At 37.3% G+C, this 18,780-nt stretch overlaps 1 protein-coding gene across 4 annotated transcripts in view; it reads right to left on the bottom strand.

The window, feature by feature from the left end:
* Nucleotides 1–411: 411 nt before the first annotated feature.
* SENP5 (SUMO specific peptidase 5) overlaps nt 412–18,780 on the bottom strand; it is a 41,981-nt gene continuing 23,612 nt past the window's right edge. For 2 of the 4 annotated variants that reach the window (XM_082625028.1, XM_082625031.1), the window contains exons 6-10: nt 17,983–18,060; nt 8,866–9,003; nt 6,135–6,218; nt 4,624–4,674; nt 412–3,760 (exon numbers count right to left, since the gene is read on the bottom strand). In XM_082625028.1, the coding sequence (XP_082481154.1) occupies nt 3,650–3,760; nt 4,624–4,674; nt 6,135–6,218; nt 8,866–9,003; nt 17,983–18,060 (462 nt within the window). In that variant the 3' untranslated portion in view covers nt 412–3,649. The other 2 variants (XM_082625029.1, XM_082625030.1) reach the window with 2 other exon arrangements.

The raw sequence follows: 18,780 nt of genomic DNA, 5'->3' as shown, positions 1-18,780 counted from the left end.
TTCCTCACCGATAATGACATTGAAGCGCTCTTTACTCTGGAAGACATTTTGGGGGGAAATCTATGAATAGTATGCAGAATTTGCATGTCCATTTTAATTTGACAGTTAGTTAGTTACTAATATGCTAGCCACATGTAGCGAATTGACTAAAACACTCAGTTCCTCAGTCACATTAGCTACATTTCAGATGCTCAATAGCCACCAGTGGTTAATGGCTGTTGTAGATAATGGAATTTGTAGGATGCAAATACAGAACATTTCCATCATTGCAAAAAATGCTCCTAATGGACACGGTGGGCTGCTTAGGGCCCACACTGGTCACTGTTAATAGATGAGCCTTTTCGTGACTGGTATGTCACTGGGAAAAATTACCAAACAGAGTACATTTTATCCAACACAAGAGAACACACATTTATAAAGGCATTTAGTTTATTTTTCAAAAAAATATTTTTGCTAGAAGGTTTGAGTGATTTTTTACATGATCACAATCTTTAAATAATTTTTTTCTAACCAAAAGGTACCATTTAAGTGGACAGCTTGTCTAGATCTGCTTTTGTTAACACCCAAATACAATTAGCACTTCTGATGGCATTCCCTAGGTCTTCTTAATTATCTACAGGCCAGGAGGCAGAGCCTAGCACATAACAAAGTATGTGCTTTACACCTGCTGATTAGTTCAGTTGCCTAACAATTAAGCAGAGCAGGTAATCAGCAGGATATCTAATTCACACTATTAACACACTGGTTCTCGCCTGAAGAGTCTGATTCACCCAGAGCTCCCAATTATTCCTTCTAACCCAGGGAAGTAGCATACCACAACTGCAGAGAAAAGGGGCAGCTCAACTTAGGCTAGTGCTGGCTGTGTCCCAGTTAGGTCTGTTATTTTGTTCCAACTATGAATTCAAGGTGACCAATGTTAATCATATTCAATGATAAGTAGAAAATAAAATGCAAAGCCAAAAAAAATGATTTGGGGATTACTGGCAGCAACTGCTGCTTCTCCCTTCCTTAAGTGCATCCCTTCCTTAAGAGAAGGTTGGTTCTCTATGATTCTTGAGAGAACTTAACTAAAAGTTGAACTAAATCTACATTCATTGCTATAGATTTAACAAAAGGATAAAAGCAACTACAGACTGGTAAATTTGCTGATGGAGAGGACTGAGCAGCTTGTTGAAGGCACATCATAAGCAGCTTTTAGTCCGATAAGGCCTGCCCTCAACCCCAAAAGCATAAGGTCTGCCCACCTTGAGGGCACCCAAACAACTCAGTGCCAAGCTAGTGAGAGTAAAACAATGCCTGTCTCTTCTACCAACAGCCCAGACTGTATTTCCAAAATTTCTGTTGCAAGGAAGCCATTATTGCAAACATCAGGATAAAGGCCATTCTAAACTTAGGGCTTGGGCTAAATAGAGGTTTGCACCTAATCACAAGATGGGGGAAAGCGACTATGTGTGCTGAAGCAAGTTTCGTGAACAACAGAGAAACATTTTAACCAGACTTAAAATACTTGACATTTAAGCTAAAGCACGCTGGACGATGTACCTCAAGGTGCCCTACTAAACTGGACATGAAAGGCACCCTGGACTTGGGACAGCTCACCTTAGGTTCTCTCTGCCTCCCTGTTAAGAGCGTGACCATTTCTCAGAGTGGAGGAAATGGCAACTGAAACTTCGGGCATTCAGATTTTGGCCAGAACACAAGTCTGTCTCTTCTGTATGCCTCGTTCTGTCAGAGAGTGAGATACGAGATACGGAGCTCTGAAGTGTAAGACATTTTTAATCAATAGTCTAGTTACCCATTACCAAAAACAAAAAAAAATGGCAAATGTCTTACATACAGGTTTGAAAAATCTCATGTTTGTGTAATTATGCCTGAAAACCTCAAGAAGACACCCAGCCCATTTTGTCACCTTTCCTAATGCTGATACAACCCTACCTGTAGCAGCACAAAGTGCCTCTAATGTCAGTCTTTTTAATGACTTGAAGCACAATAAGAAATACTGACCTGGTTTTATACTAAGGAGTTTGAGTCTGAGGGACCAGGAAAGTGCTGGGGCTGTTTACAATGTAAACACTGGTGTTGGTGCTTGGAATGTCTGGGGGTGGGAACCCTGCATGTAAACATGTTCTGACTCTGCCCTCAACTGCTGGCAGTCAGCCCTACCTTATGGCCAAGTTAAACTGCACATTTTAGCTTTTTATTTTCAACACCTCACACCTAACAAGGCATAAACCGAAGCATCTTCTGCCATTTACTTGGTATTTTTCTGTACAAGCTTCTGAATTTCTTGTACACACATTTGTTGTTTTTCCTCCCCCAGTTCAGAAAAGATGTAGTTTAACATGCATCTTTCCTTACTTCCTTTCCTTTCCAATATCATAAAACTTTGTTAGATTAAAGACGCAAGATCCATTACCTTAATCCTAATGCAGCCAAGGGTAATAATCAGGACAGGGCCACTTATGCCTTCCCCCAGAAGATGAGGTTCATGGAAGCAAAAAAAAGGACTCCTGTGTTAGAGTCTCAGGGTTGGTCAAGCAGAGGCAGATGAGCCCTGCATGCTGCTGAGATCACTAGAGAAGAGGGAAAAAACTCACAACGTTTGCTGTACTCCCCCAGTTTCAAGTCTCCCTTAATACCTTTCCTGTTCTCTCCTCCCCACCCACGTGCAAAATACCTGAAGTCAGTCTTCAGTTTTGAATGTTTATATTTTAAATACCCTTGAAATAGAAAGGTATTTGGCAAATCTTAACTTCTTCCATATGGGAAACAATTACTCTTAGAAAGGCTGAATTCTCGTTTGTTTGACCACTAGTTTTGACAGGTATTAATTTTTTAATGGGTCAAAACCAGAAAAATCCAGGGAATCAGTGTCCCAGCAAAAGCCTTTGTAAGATTAAAGCATTTATTATAAATGCTTCTTAAAACCAAGATTGAAATCTCTCATGTGTGAAGATAAATGGACCCTCAAGGTCGCTGTCTTTTTCTCATACCTTAATCAACTCTTCCCAAAGCAGGCACTGTGCTTACAAGTGTGCCTCCATAAATAGAACATACCAGTCAGTTTATGACCACTTCCTTTTCACCCTTCAAAAGGAATGTGACTCACTTGGAGAGGGAAGTCAGTGAAAGGTGCTGCTGGTAAAAATAAAACAGGACTGGCTTTGTCCGAAACCCCTTCTAGCTACCCTTTATGCCCCAGGGAACATCTACTATTCTCAGAGTTACGTTGTATCAAAAACATCCTGCATTTTTAGGTTCTGGAATTAAAATTTAAACCTGTATTCAGTTCACATCTAACTAAGTTTCAAAAGCTGCACCAAATCTACTAGGCTTTTTTTTTTGTTTTTTAATACTCTGCACTGCATGCTCTGTCTATATGCATGCGTTTGGATAATAAATATTAAATATGGGGGGGACACACACACACAGAATCCATAAAATTAAAAATGAAACCAAACTGAACATTAAAAAATAGTACATAGTAACTAGGGAAATGAGTAAGGGCAGAAAATAAATTTGAGGTAACAACAGTGGCCCAACACCACTGATCTGAAATATCTGTAAAAATTCAAATAAGTGTTTGGAGATTCAAGTAACAAACCATCTGCTCCAACTTGGTCAGACTTCCCAGAGTCCCTGCTGCGTTTCAGTCCATGAGCCGGCACTCACACAGCTCCTTGTAAATCCTCTTCCGCACTCGGGGCATGTCTTCTTGGGAAAACTGGAAAGGCTGCTCTAAGGCGAGGCACTTGCAGTACTGCAAAGGTCCCAGAGACACTTCAGTGGCACGTGGAGGTATGTACCAGCCCAGTGTATTTTACTAGATGCACACCTAACAGAATAGGGCCTAAGGCAAATGTTAAAGTTTGTTTAAACTCGTAACACTGTTTTAAAACATTTACCTCCAAATTATAGTCAATTTCCCAGGCAAGTATATGTCTTGGGATTCTCCCTCCCTCCCCACTCAATACTGTGAAAAGCAAAACCGACGAAGGGGCTCCAATTCTTCTCAAGGTGAAACCTGCTGAGAATGCAGCCAGACCTAACATGGCCTTTATGTGAGAACCTGAATTTGTTTACAAACGTGAGTCATATGAGTGAGCCCATCTTCCAAGATCTTCGGAAATCTCTAAATTCATGGGTTATATACTATAATTTCCTTCATAAATGTATAACCACTTTTTCAATAGCCCTTTGAGACCTAAGATCTACAGCATGAGAAAGCACAGTGCTTAAATGTGGCCCTTATTTAAAATCTAATTAGGTTTTACTCTGTGGTTAAAGACCACCTGCCAATGGTTAGAAAAATATAGTTAATACTACCAATGCCAAGGGTCTATGAAACAGACAAATTCACGTCAGTCTCCAATGTGGCTTACCAATAGCCTCTGATAAGATATGGATGATACCAGTTATTCACCTTCAGCCTTAGAAGGTGATTCTTCCTAATGATAATATATGAAAATGCAGAAACTACTGCTTCCCAACAACAAAGGAGGGTAGGGAGGAAAAGTGTTCTGTTATCTGTACCTAGTACCTGTATACATCAGAGGGATCCCACTTCTCCTCCCTAAACCCAATAAATTTAATTTATAAATACTGAAAAAACTATTTCTTTACCTGGAGCACAAATACTCCACAGTCACTGTCATTTTTCTGTTGTGGAATACACTAAGGGGAAAAACAAAACGATCATTAAAATAAAACCAAGTATTCCTCTTCAGATAAGAAAAGCTGTTTTTATGGAAAAATGAGCGAGATAGGAAACTTCTCTGTATCCAAGACAGCTGGTGTGTACCTCTGGTATTCAAAGTGTTTGAGTTTATGGAGGCATCTGGCCATGAAAAGAGCTATCAATCAACCACAACTTAGAACATTTTGCCTAAATATGAGAAGTGGGAAATCAAATAAAATCCTATTTTAAAACTTCCATTTGGATAATTAGTTTTGCTATCAATTCACTGACAATGGAATCAAAATGGAATTGTGGATCAGAGACCGCAGCGCGTGGCCTGGACTCTGAATACTTAGTAACAATGCTGCTTGGCAGTCTTCCCTTTTCATCTCATATTTCACAACTCTGTCCTATTCTTTTAAAGACATGCTAAAGGTAAGCAGTATGTTTTCCAAAGAACTGGTTACTGTATTCTGCCTAAAGTGTTGGAATATGAAAGATCCTGATTAAATTTAGAATACCTGGATATACTACTGGGTAAATTCAGAATATTCACAAGTTCAGTTCTGGTTTGAACTAATATGCTAGGTTATTTAAAACACAAAACGTAAGATTAGAAGTTAGCATTTAGTACAGTTCAAGGATAAACAAATAAGCCTTGTCCCTTTGGGTTTGGGTTAAAGGTTTATTTCAAGACCCTGCCTTTTTAACAGTGTCTAGACTTGAGTTCAAAGACTTCACTCTGTCAATAGTTTTGATGGCCTTTGGGGAAGCTCACACCTAGGATTCAGTTTTCTCATCTATAATAAAGAGCTTCTTATCCCTAAATGACCTGCCTACCTTACAGATTGTAAGGATCAAAAGAGATCATACATACAAAAACACTATGAAAACAAAGCAGTGCCCATAGAACGGAAGACACTGATATTTGTGACAGGGTTAAGAGGCTAGGCCTGCTCACTCTGCCCCTCATACAGCTTTTATGTCTATGGCCAGAGTGCTGCTTCTAGACTGTTCAGACTGAAGCACTCAGGCCACTTGTCTTCCCCAAATGCCTGGAAAGCAGCCCAGTGCACTTGCTCCCTTAGTGAATCCAAATAGTCATTTCAGTATTTCTCTGGGTCTATATGAGTCATCTGGAAATAAGAGCCATGAGGCAAGAGGCAGGTGCCACCAAAAAAAATTTTTTTTCCTTTTTTCAACAGAGCAACTATATCATCAGCAGCTGCCCCCAGGATGAAATGACTTAATTTATTTGCCCCAGCAGGCAGTGGGAAATTGGGCAGCCAGGTGACGAATACTGAACTGAGGTTTACTCTGAGCTGCCTCCCTGCAGCCTCTAGGCTCTCTGTTGGTATCTTCATGATCAGTCTTCATGTGCTTTTAAAGACACCCACCCCTTAGACAATTCCAGCCCCTTGACATGCCTGGGTTTTCATTTTTATCACTTACTTACCTTGGTAACAGCAGTCTGCCAACCCTGAAGAAATTCAGGTCTATTTTTTTCTCTGGCTTCAGTCAGCAAATACTTTCTTATATTCTGGTTAAAAAGAAACCACAACACAGATGCTGTGTTCCATCAGTTGGTGAAAAATGGAACCTGCCCGCAGCAGACAGAAGCAAAGGAGGAGGCTGTGGCCCCACCACTGGGCAGAGTATGCATTAAAGATTTTAAAGCTGGAACTTGATTTCAGACCTTTTTCACTTTATAGAGTGAAGGACTCAGACCTTCTGTACTGTATGCACTTAGACTGTGGACACTGGTATATGCTTTAATTAGATCTTTTTATGAGATGGTCAGCCTTTTCCAGGAGTAAGTCAACTTGCTGAATTTGAAACTTAAATAAATACTGGCAAAACAAAAAGAAAGCCTTAATTACTGCCAATGCCCAACACAGGGAAGGAACCCATGGCAGAAATCATTAATAACTGAAATGAAATTTAAACATTCTAGCCTTAGATATACTCCATGTTTTTGAGGGCTTCAGGTAAAAGTATCATTCAGCTTCTAGAAAGTGATACTTAAAACCCATCCTGGATACTAAATACAGTGAAGTCCACTGCTGAAATCTCTACCAAGATGAAGCCTACTGGAGTTCCTAATTTTCCCTTATGCCCTCCACCTCTTTGTGTATCTTTCTCTGCCTATCTTTTCTAAGGGTGAAGTCAGAGGTTACATGAATTAAATTAACCCCCTGAAGGTGGAGCAGAAGCATGTATGTACATGTAGAGATACAAGTATGTGTCTGTATATACATACATAAATATACACATACACGTATCTGCATATTCATATTTTCTTTCCATATATGGTATCATTCTGCAACTTGCTTTTCCAAACTCAGTATGTCCTGGAGATCTTTCCACATTAGGACACAAAGATCTACTATATTCTTTTTAACTGCTATGGTCAGTTTAATATTGTGAATATACTACAGTGTATGTATTTAGCTATTCTGTTAGTAGAGCTAAATTTAGGTTGTTTTGACTTTTCACTATTATCAGTAATGCTGCAATGAACATCCTGGTGTATGCCCCATTCTTGTGTGCATATACAAGTATTTTTATGTAGTATGTACCAAGAAATAGAACTGGTATGTAATAGGATATGTGTCTTTTTAATTTATAAGGCACTTAGAATTGCTTAGAATTGCAATTGTTCCCCAAGTGGCTGTATCAATTTATACACTCCACCAGAAATTGAGAATGCCTGTTTCTTACACCCAGTTTAGTAACATCAAACTTCTCCTAACATAATAGGCAAAAAATGGAACCCTGAGGTAGTTTTAATTTGCATTTCCCATATTTCTGGTGAGGCTGAGCACCTCTCCATGTGTTTAATGGCTATTTGCATTTTTCCTAAAAATCACTTATTTTATCCTTTGTCCCTATTAGATCCTTCTTTTTCTTATTCATTTGGAGTTCTTTTTATATTCTGGATGACTATTATCTATGTCACAAACATTTTCTCCAAATCTATCCCTTTTAACTTTATGACAGACAGAAGTTTTAAATGATGACATGGTCAAATTTATCAATCTGTTCCTTTATGTCTTTTGCTTTTTTTGGTCCTGTATAAGACCTTCCACACTCTTTTGTGTTTTATATTTAGGTCATTATTCCATCTGGAATTTGTTCTTATAAATAGTAGGAAACAGAACCTGTATTTTACTTTTCCAAATAGAGAGCTAATTTTCCCAATGGCATATATCGAATAGCCTGTCCGTCCCCAACTTTATTATATACTAAGTTCCCACATAGACATGAGCTACTTCTAGATTCTCTATGCTGTTCCACCAATCCACTTGTCTATTCCTAAACCAATATAATTAAAATAGCTTTAATTTTTAAAACTTTGTGACATGGTTTGACATCTAGTAGACCAAATATTCCTTTGTTCAGTTTTGATCTACTTCAAAACTATTTTAGCTGTTCATGCACATGAATTTTGCAATATGAATTCTAGGATGAGCTTATAGGTTTCATTCAAAATCCTCCTGGGCAATTGATTAGGACAGAAATTAGTTTATACTGGTTTAGGGAGAATTAATCTCCTTCCAATACTGAGTGTGCCTGTCTTCCCATCTATTTAGATTTCCTTTAAATACTTTTAGAGTCTTCATCACAAAGAATGTCCCCATTTTTTGTTAGTGTATATTCCTGGGTAATTCATGTCTTTGCTTTTGAAAATGGAATCTTTGTTTTCATTTACATTTTCTAACTGTGCGGGAGAATCAGGAAACATACTGATTTTTCTTGCTTTGTATCCCACCATCTTATTGACCTCTTATTAACTGAACTCTAATATTTTGCCAGCTGATTCTCTTGGCTATAATACATTCTACAGAAGTTATTTTGAAGATACAAGCCAATTTTAGCTCTAAGAGAAACCAAGGAAAATGATTTCTATCCACATTCAAAATGTAGTTTTAAGGGAAAGACAGAAAAAAATCTGATGAAATCCAAAACAGGGCATGTATCTCAGAGAGGGATCCAGATCGTGGACAGCTACCTCTTCCCACCTGGAGATTCCTCTTGTCCTTTTCTCTGCCAACATTTTTGACATGACATGACAGAAACTGATCATCTGTGGTACTGACTTCTGCTGTTCTATCCTAGAGCTGAGATACCATCTGGTCAATCACAAAATAAATGGGAAAAAAGGGGGGGGCAGAATATTAACTTACCTCTACACAAAACTTAAAATGAATGCCTTGGGAATCATAAAATGAAATAATTCGATTAGAGAGTGTCACAGTAATGAGAGACCAGTGGACTTCCAGGTGAATAGGAATCAACAGAAGACTCTTTTTAAACAAATCCACCTGATCAAGAAAAGAAAAAGAAATGTAGTCGTCACCACAGGCTTTCCAAACCAACAACAAACAGCAGCTTCCATTTACTGACCTTTGACCTGTCCAAGGTCATAAAACTAGGAAGTGGTGAAGCCAGAATCTGAACCCAGATCTTAGTCTAAAGCCCATGTTTGTAACTAGTAAGCTAAAACACACAACAAGAAAATTGAAGATACAGAAAGCACTGTTTTCCATTTAACCTGCTAAACTTGTGCTTATTAACTACCTAGTATGACTTAGCCCCTTATATTTAAGCCTAACTTATTTTCTTATACACATATTTGACCTAGAATAATTTCTTATTTAGGAAGGAATTGTGGTATTAGAAAACAACATAGCCTTGCAATATGATCACAGGCTCTGAAGTTAAGTCTGGTCAAGTTCAAATTGTAGCTCTGCCACTTATTGGCCAGATGACTGGCAATTTTCATAGCTTCTCTGTGCCTTGATTTCCTCAATTATAAAATACAGATAACAATAGTACCCACCTTATGAAGTTGTTGAGAGTGACAATAAATGTAAAATGCACAAAAGTGTGCTTAGCAAATTATATGTAGCCAATAAATCTTAGCTGTTATCATTATCACTACCTCGAATCTCTCAGATGTTGAAACTGAGAAAAAGAGCCTTGATAATTCTTCATGTCCTTTACATCCTCACTCAACCCTTCATATCGTAATACATATCGTTTAAAAATCTAGAAATATTCACTATACAACTCAAAATCCCAGTTGTGGATTGGATGATAAAGTAGTAGGTACTCAATAAACATCTGTAAAAGAGTGAGTGGATTTTTCTCAGGCGTTTTTTGTATTTTAGTGATTCCCTGGGTTAAAACAATTAAGGGCTATTTTCTTTTTTAATTACTTATTTTATTTTATTTTTGGCTGCGTTGGGTCTTCATTGCGGTGCACATGCTTCTCACTGCCATGGCTTTTCTTGTTGCGGAGCACAGGCTCTAGACACAAGGGCTTCAGTAGTTGTAGCATGAGGGCTCAGTAGTTGTGGCTCACAGGCTCTAGAGCACAGGCTCAGTAGTTGTGGCGCATGGGCTTAGTTGCTCTGCGGCATGTGGGATCTTCCTGGATCACGGATCGAACCCATGTCCCCTGCACTGGCAGGTGGGTTCTCAACCACTGTGCCACCAGGGAAGTCCCTACAGGGCTATTTTAAACTAGATTCTTAGAAACTATTTCTCAAGCGTTCTTTGCTTTCTGATATTCAGATAATGTCCTGTTCTAGAAGAATATTCTACCAGTCTACATGACCTTGTAACAAACCACTTCTGCTTTTCAGTTTCTGTATCCATAAACCTGGGAGGTGAGGTGGACAGGAAATACTAAATAGGACAATTGGTCCTTTCCAGCTCAAAAATTCTGAGTATCTAAAACAAGAAATCATATTTAAAATACAGCATTAAATGAGACCAAATTTACATTTTTCTCAAAAAGAAACTTTTTTCTTAATTATATATCAATTTTAAAATAAAAATAGCAAAATACAGATAAAAAGATATACTTCAGTTTGTCTTTCCAGATCTTTTTCTTCTTTTTAATATATTAATTTTCACACACGCACACACACAACCTTATTACATTATATGTAATTAAGAATGATGTGTGTGGAGTGACTAAGATAGAAAAATAGAGGATGTGATGATGAAGAGTCTGGTTAACAGGCTTTCTTGGATTGAGAGATAATGTCTAAACAAGACTGAGTTTGGAGCACATTTCTTCAACATGTGTAGGTTAAAGGTTTCACTTGTCAGGTGGAGTGTGTATTGAGACTGTGTATTGAGTCTTGTGTATGAACAAGAAGGTAGGCACAAAGCCCTCTGGTTATCAGAGGATTTAGCTTCAGGAGAAATGGGGGGTTATCTACTCTAGATGGCAAAGAGTTGGGAGAGGCTCATGGGCTTGGCATGCTAATAAGGTAGAATTAGAAGATGAACTTTTTTTTTTTTTTTTTTGCGGTACGCGGGCCTCTTACTGTTGTGGCCTCTCCTGTTGCGGAGCACAGGCTCCGGACGCGCAGGCTCAGCGGCCATGGCTCACGGGCCCAGCCGCTCCGCGGCATGCGGGATCCTCCCGGACTGGGGCACGAACCCGTGGTCCCCTGCATCGGCAGGCGGACTCTCAGCCACTGCGCCACCAGGGAAGCCCCAGAAGATGAACTTTTAAAACGCATTGTTTACAAAAATCTTTCTCACTGAACTATGCCCTCTCTGTAGGTATTTAAAAAGTTGGTTTCTCATTTGCATAATAAAGTGGAGGGCTAACAGTGGAACTTATCTAATTCAAAGTTATACTTAAATTTCTAAGAAAAAAATATCTGAAACAGTAACAAGTTCTATATTGCCAAAAACTACCGGAAAAAATGAAATATAATGCATTGATTTGGAGATAAAAAGAGCTTCAAATACATAAAGTACTTTAAAACTGTAGAAAATATAGTTCAAAATGATGAAAGAAGAAATGATGAAATAAGAATATGCTACAGCAGGAGGAACAAAAAAAACAACAAAACAGAACGATGTGTGTGGTCAATTGTATTACTGATCTCAATTATTTGGTGTCCTCCCTGTAAGAGGATTATACAGAGCTACCTATTACCATGTGGCTTCACTGCCCCTTCTGGGGGAAAAATGTAGTCATATGATTCACTGTAAAGAGAAATGAATTTATGTCATGACCAAGCTGAAACTTCAAGAGCCATCATGTGGACCTGAGACTGACATGTCTGAAGATTAGGTGCTGCTCCTTCAGTTTGGGTCCCATTAAAGGAATAAAGGTAAGACAGGATCATCTCCTTAGATATAGGGAAAAGCATCTGATAAAACTCAACATCCATCTATGATTAAAAGCTCTCAGCAAACTAAGAATAGGAGGGAACTTCCTTAACCTGATAAAGAGCATCTAAAAAAAACCTACAACTGACATCATAAACAGTAGTGAAAAACTGAATGCTTTCCTCCTAAGATTAGGAACAAGGCAAAGCTGTCCTCTCTCATTACTTTTATTCAACAATGTACTAGAAGTCCTAGCCAGTGCAATAAAGCAAGAAAAAGATGGCATACGATTTAGAAAGGAAGAAATAAAACAGTCATTACTTACAGACATGACTTTCTATGAAATTCTCACAGAATCTACAAAAAAGCTCCTAAAACCAGTGAGTTTGACAAGTCACAGGATACAAGGTCAATTTACAGAAATCAATTGTATTTCTATATACTAACTGCAAACAATTGGAAGGTAACATTTAAAAAAATTCTGTTTTTAGCAGTTTCATCAATATGAAACACTTAGGGATACATTAAAAAAAAATAAGAGCTCACATGCCACAATTAAGGAGCCCAGTGGCTGCAACTAAGGAGTCTGCAAGTTGCAACTAAGGAGCACATGTGCTGCAACTAAAGGAGCTGGTGAGCCACAACTAAGGATCCCACCTGCTGCAACTAAGACCCAGCGCAACCAAATAAATAAATAAATACATGCAAGACCTGTACACTAAGATTTATAAAATATTGCTGAGAAAAATTAAAGACCCAAATAAATGGAAAATACACCATGTCATGGGCTAGAAGACTTAATACCATTAAGATGTTCATTCTCCCCAAATGAACATACAGATTAAACACAATGCCAATCATAATCCAGCAAGTTTTTTAAAAGTAGAGATTGACAAAATGATTCTAAAATTTATATGAAAATGCAAAAGGACCTAGAATTGCCAAAGCAATCTGGAAAAAGAAGGCTAAAGCTGGACACTTACACTGATTTTAAGACAAACTGTAAAGATAAAGTGATCAAGACAGTGTGGTATTAGCATAAAAACAAAGAGATCAATGCAAGGAAACATAAAGTCCAGAAACAGACCCATACATATATGGTCCACTGACTTTCTACAAAGATGCCAAAGCAATTAAAGTGGGAAAGAGAAGCCTTTTCAGGAAATGCCAATGGAGGGAAAAAAAAAAAAGAACCTTGATCCCTACTTCACATCTTACACAAAAACTGAGATGTACCAGAGATGTAAATGTAAAACCTAAAACTATAAAGCTGTTAGAAGAAAACATATGAGGCAAGTATTTTTTAGACTGGATACAGAAAGCAAGACTATAAAAGAAAAAAGTAGTATGGTAAATTAGATTGCATCAAAATAAAAATCTCCATTCATCAAAACACATGTTTAGGGACTTCCCTGGCGGTCCAGTGGTTAAGACTCCACACTCCCAAAGCAAGGGGCACTGGTTCAATCCCTGGTCAGGGAACTAAGATCCCAAATGCCTCATGGTGTGGCCAAAAAAAAACAAAACAAAACACACATTTAAGTATAAAAGCCACAGACTGAGAGAAAGCAATAAAAAAGTATAGATCTGACAAAGGACTTACATCCAGAACTCAGTAATAAGTTCTTTACTACAGAACTTTTCATTTTTTAAAAAAATTAATTTATTTATCTATTTTTGGCTGTGTTGGGTCTTCATTGCTGCATGCGGGCTTTCTCTAGTTGCAGCGAGCAGGGGCTACTCTTCATTGCAGTGTGCGGGCTTCTCACTGCAGTGGCTTCTCTTGTTGAGTAGCACGGGTTCTAGGCATGCAGGCTTCAGTAGTTGCAGCACGCGGGCTCAGTAGTTGTGGCTTGCAGGCTCTAGAGTGCAAGCTCTGTAGTTGTGGTGCATGGGCTTAGCTGCCCCGTAGCATGTGGGATCTTCCTGGACCAGGGATCGAACCTGTGCCCCCTGCATTGGCAGGTGGATTCTTAACCACTGCGCCACCAGGGAAGTCCCAAAACTTTTCATTCTTATCATTCACCCATTTTTCTATTGAGTTGGTGAGGTCTTTTTCTTATTGATGTGTAGAAGCATTTTATATATTTAAAAAATTAGTTCTGTGATTTGAATTGCAAATATTTTTTCCCAGTTTACTGTTTGCCCTTTTAGGTAATTGAATTAATTCATTTTTTTTAATGTCATCTGAGCTTTAAGTTATACACAGAATGGACTTTGCTACTCTGAGATAATTTTTTTAAAGTTCTGCTATGGATTTCCTTTGTACTTCCACTGTTTCACTGTCTTGTTACATTCAAATCCTTGGTCGTTCTGTAATTTATCTTAATGTAGTCTAATTTAGTGAGTACTTAATTCTTCTTTCATTTTTTCTTTAATAATAATGCATTTATGGCCATTATTTTTTCCTCAAAACAGCTTTCATTATGTTCCATAGTGGTTGGTAAGATGTGTTCCCCTTTCTATCCTTTTCTAGACAGTTTGCATATAATGTCATTTTTTATTTTCTTTTAGACCCAGGGGTCATATCAAGGGTTTATATCAAGTGCAATTTTTTAATTAAGATTTTTTAGTCATCTTTTAATATTTATTTTTAATTTAACTGAACTGTGGTTAAGGAATAGTGTAATAATTTTCTTTGTGGCCAAGTACATGGTCAATTTTTTACAAATGTTCCTTAGATATAGGAATAAATGTATATTCTCTTTTTGAGGGGTATAAAGATCTAGTATATATCTATTAAACCAAAAGCACTGGTTGTATTATTTTTTATTTATGATCTTATTTTTTATCTACTAGATCTGTCCAACTATGAAAGAGGTCTCCCATTATTACTATTTACCAAGGTCTCCTAGCTTTTTTAATCATTGTTATATCTCCTATGTATTGAAGTTTTATCATACAGTGTACTTTTCACCTTAAATTCTACCTCATCTGCTGTTAATACTGCTATTCCTCCTTTTTGCTTGCCACTCCTTTCTTTTGGTTTGCATTTGCCTAGTACTTTACCTGTCACTTTACTTTCAAGCTTTCTTTTTCATATTATTTTATGTTTACTTCTTATACACAGCATATAGCTGGATTTTCTGATTTAACCCAATCTGAGAAGGTCCAGAGGATGGAACAATTTAATTTATTCTATTTAATGAAATGACTCACATATTTATACTTGACTTTATTCCTTCATTCTAATGTTGTTTATTATTTGGGAATTCTTCCATGAGTGTATATTTTTCCATGCTATTTACAAGGCATACCTTGTTTTACTGTACTTTGCAGATACTGCATTTTTTATAAATTGAAGGTTTATGGCAACCCTGCATAGATAGTCTATTGGCACCACTTTTCCAACAACATTTGTTTACTTCATGTCTCTGTGTCACATTTTGGTAATTCTTGCAATATTTCAAATTGTTTTATTATTATTTGTTATGGTTATCTGTGATCAATGATCTTTGATATTACTGCTACAACTCACTGAAGGCTAAGGGGATGGTTAGCATTTTTTTAGCAAAAAAGTATTTTTAATTAAGGTATGCACATTATTTTTTTAGACATAATGATATTGCAAACATAAGGGACTACAATATAGTGTAAACATAACTTTTATACGCACTGGGAAACCAAAAATTCCAGTGACTCACTTTATTGCAATATTCACTTTATTGTGGTGGTCTGGAACCAAACTGACAATATCTCCAAGGTATACCTGTCTAACCTTTCTCTAATCCATACTACATATGATCATCTTTCCTCAGCTATGTAACTTTTCCTGGTTAAGTGGCATCCTATTATATGTATGTACAGTTTTAATTTGACCAATCCCCTACTAATTAGTTGTCCTCAATTTTTCTAATATAAACACCACCACAGCCCATCCAGTGGCACAAGCCACATACTCAGAAGTCATCTTTCACACTTCCTTCTCCTTCATTCCCATAACCTACTCATCACCAAGTCCTGTTATTTTACTCCCTAGGTCACACTCATATTTGTGTACATCTTCCATCTCTACCATTCTAATTTAAAGTATCATCAATCTGCAGTGGCCTCCTGTTCTACCCACATCAACTTTGCTCCCACCCTTGTCCATCTTCTTCAGTGCCACTAGAGCAGACTACAAATTGGATGTTGTCACCTACAACGCTTCAATAGATTCTTACCCATTTAGGATAAAATTCAAAACACAGACCTCAAGGCCCTGATCTCTGCATCAGATCCACTTTATGCCACTCTCTTCTTTGCTCTGCATTCCAGCTACACTAGTCTTCTCCCATGCTTCTACCATCACAATATAAAAATGATGACCACTTAATGTGTGTTTATCACGTGCTTAATGGTTTACATGCATTATCTCATTTAATCCTCACAAGATAAATAAAACTGATATTCCTATTTTATAGATGATGAAACTGAAGCTTAAAGGAAGTAAGTAATTCACCCAAGGTCTTACAACCAGTTAAGTGGCTGAACCAGGATCTGAACCCAAAAAATCTTATATGTTCTGGTATAATGTTGTAAGTCATAATTCTAGTTATTACTTTAAAATGTATATCTCAGAAATAACTAAATTTCCTTGTCAACTGCATTATTATGAACTTTCATCAAATCTTTAACCATGGTCATTTTTAAGTCTTTTGTCATTTACAGACAGTTCTGGGTGGACTCTGATTCTTTTGCAAATATGCTCCTATAAAAGGGTTTCATCTTCAAGGAATTCATGGAAAAGACTCTGACAAGTACAGGTTTCTGGTAACCTGGTAACTGACTATGCTGCTGAACTGAATGAATAAGCATTTTCAGAACTCTAATGGAAAACTGATGACTCATAAAACTGCTAACAAAAGATCAAGATAAAAAAAATTAACTACACGGGACTGAGTGAACTGATGAGGATGATTATAATTTTTGTGACTTTGTTTGAATAAAAAAAAAAAATCCCAAAGGACTCAGGGGCAAAAAATATACAAATCAATTTTCACTGCAAAGTAAAGGAGCTGTTACAGTGGAGGATTACTGGACTGAATGTCAATATTATGACATAGTATGAGTGTGTTTTGTGTTTGGTAATTGCAATCATTGTTGCTTTTGTTGTGGTCATCCATTTACAGTGCTTGGTGTCAGTCTATTTATCTCTTGTAAAAATAAAATACAGTGTGTGTGTGTGTGTGTGTGTGTGTGTGTGTGTGTGTGTGTGTGTGTGTGTGTGTGTGTGTGTGTGTGTGTGTGTGTGTGTGTGTGTGTTATATCTATTTCCCCAGATGTGCACTCTTCAACCACATTTAGTTTATCTTGCCACTACTGATGATGCCTTGAACATATTACCTTATAGCAATGTTCAATCAGGTGTTTGTACTTTGCAAAAAATTATTTCCACCCTCAACTATGTAAGACAAGACTTACTCCTAATTTCTCTAACCCATCCAGTATAAAAAGTGAAAAGCTACAGTATCTCTAGACCTATGACTGTGGATTTTGAACTTGTTGGTAATTTCAAAATATCAAAAATAGAATATAAATATAGGCTTTTAAAATAATGTTTCTGACAGTCAATGAAGACTGAGAGAAATTAAGGTTGGAAAGTACCTTAGTGATTGCTCTAATTTATCATTTTGTTTTATAAATAAGCATCTGAAGCCCAAATTAAGTGTCTTGTCTAAGTTGTACAGCAAGCTAATAGCAATGTCAGAACCATGAACTTCCAATCCAGTGCTTTCTGTTATAGCAGATTCCAATGAACTGGATAGACTCAAAATTTTTACTAGTGTCTTGTCTTTCAAGCAAAAAGATTCCTTTGCGATGACCTAGGGGGTGGGATACGGAGTGTAGGAGGGATGCTCAAGAGGGAGGGGATATGGGGATATACGTATGCATATGGCTGATTCACTTTGTTGTACAACAGAAACTAACACAGTATTGTGAAGCAATCATACACCAATAAAGATCTATAAAAATAAATAAAATTAAAAACTAAACATAATCAAATGATGATAATAAATTAAAAAGATTCAAAAGAAACAAAAAACTTACATTAAAAAGCCTGTTTCTAATTAACATCATAATTGGCAATAAAGTTATTCTTCCACTCAAAGTGGCTTATCATCTGCATTTCAAATTTAGAATAAAAAAGAAATTAAAAAAAAAAGAAATAAAGAGAATACCTTTTTAGTCCATCTTTTTACTCCATTATATCCTTTGGTTACCAGCTGTCTATGAAAAAAGCTGTTGAAGAAGTGAACCTAGAAAGACATCAAATATAAGCACTCAGATTATATTAAGCTGTGCCAAGACTTAACTTCACAAGGAAATGGAAGTTTTAAAATCCCTGAATGTAAGATGGACCAAAAAATGAGGAAAAGTTTCTTCTTAAAAATAATGACCAGAGCTTCCCTGGTGGCACAGTGGTTGAGAGTCTGCCTGCCGATGCAGGGGACACGGGTTCGTGCCCCGGTCCGGGAAGATCCCACATGCCGCGGAGCGGCTGGGCCCGTGAGCCATGGCCGCTGGGCCCGCGCGTCCGGAGTCTGTGCTCTGTAACGGGAGGGGCCACAACAGTGAGAGGCCCGCATACCTCCCAAAAAATTAAAAAATAAAAAATAATAACCAAAGCATACATTAACCAGTTCAAAGAAGACTGTTTCAAATTTTCATTAGTACCTGTGACAAATCTGTACTATACACTATGTAAATGGCTAACAAGTCAATTGCAAACCAACTGAACATACAAATCTTAGTGCTGGTGCTGAAATCTCTTCAGGATAGTCATTATGATCTCAAAGTATGTTTCAAAATTTGCAAGCATCAAGTGTCAATCAAAACTGAAGATGAAACACTACTGAATGTTGAATTCTCATGCTTTAGGTGTACTTCCTTTTTAGAGTTTTTGGTTCTCTGCTTTTTTTACTGTACTGTTCCATTTAAATTTCCTACACGCAAACTTCGTTTGTGCAATTGAAATA

The sequence above is a fragment of the Mesoplodon mirus genome (genome assembly GCF_964341445.2).
Source record: "Mesoplodon mirus genome assembly, chromosome: 6".
In the NCBI taxonomy this organism is placed as follows: Eukaryota; Metazoa; Chordata; class Mammalia; order Artiodactyla; family Ziphiidae; genus Mesoplodon; species Mesoplodon mirus.
This window is presented reverse-complemented; position numbering and strand designations above follow the sequence as displayed.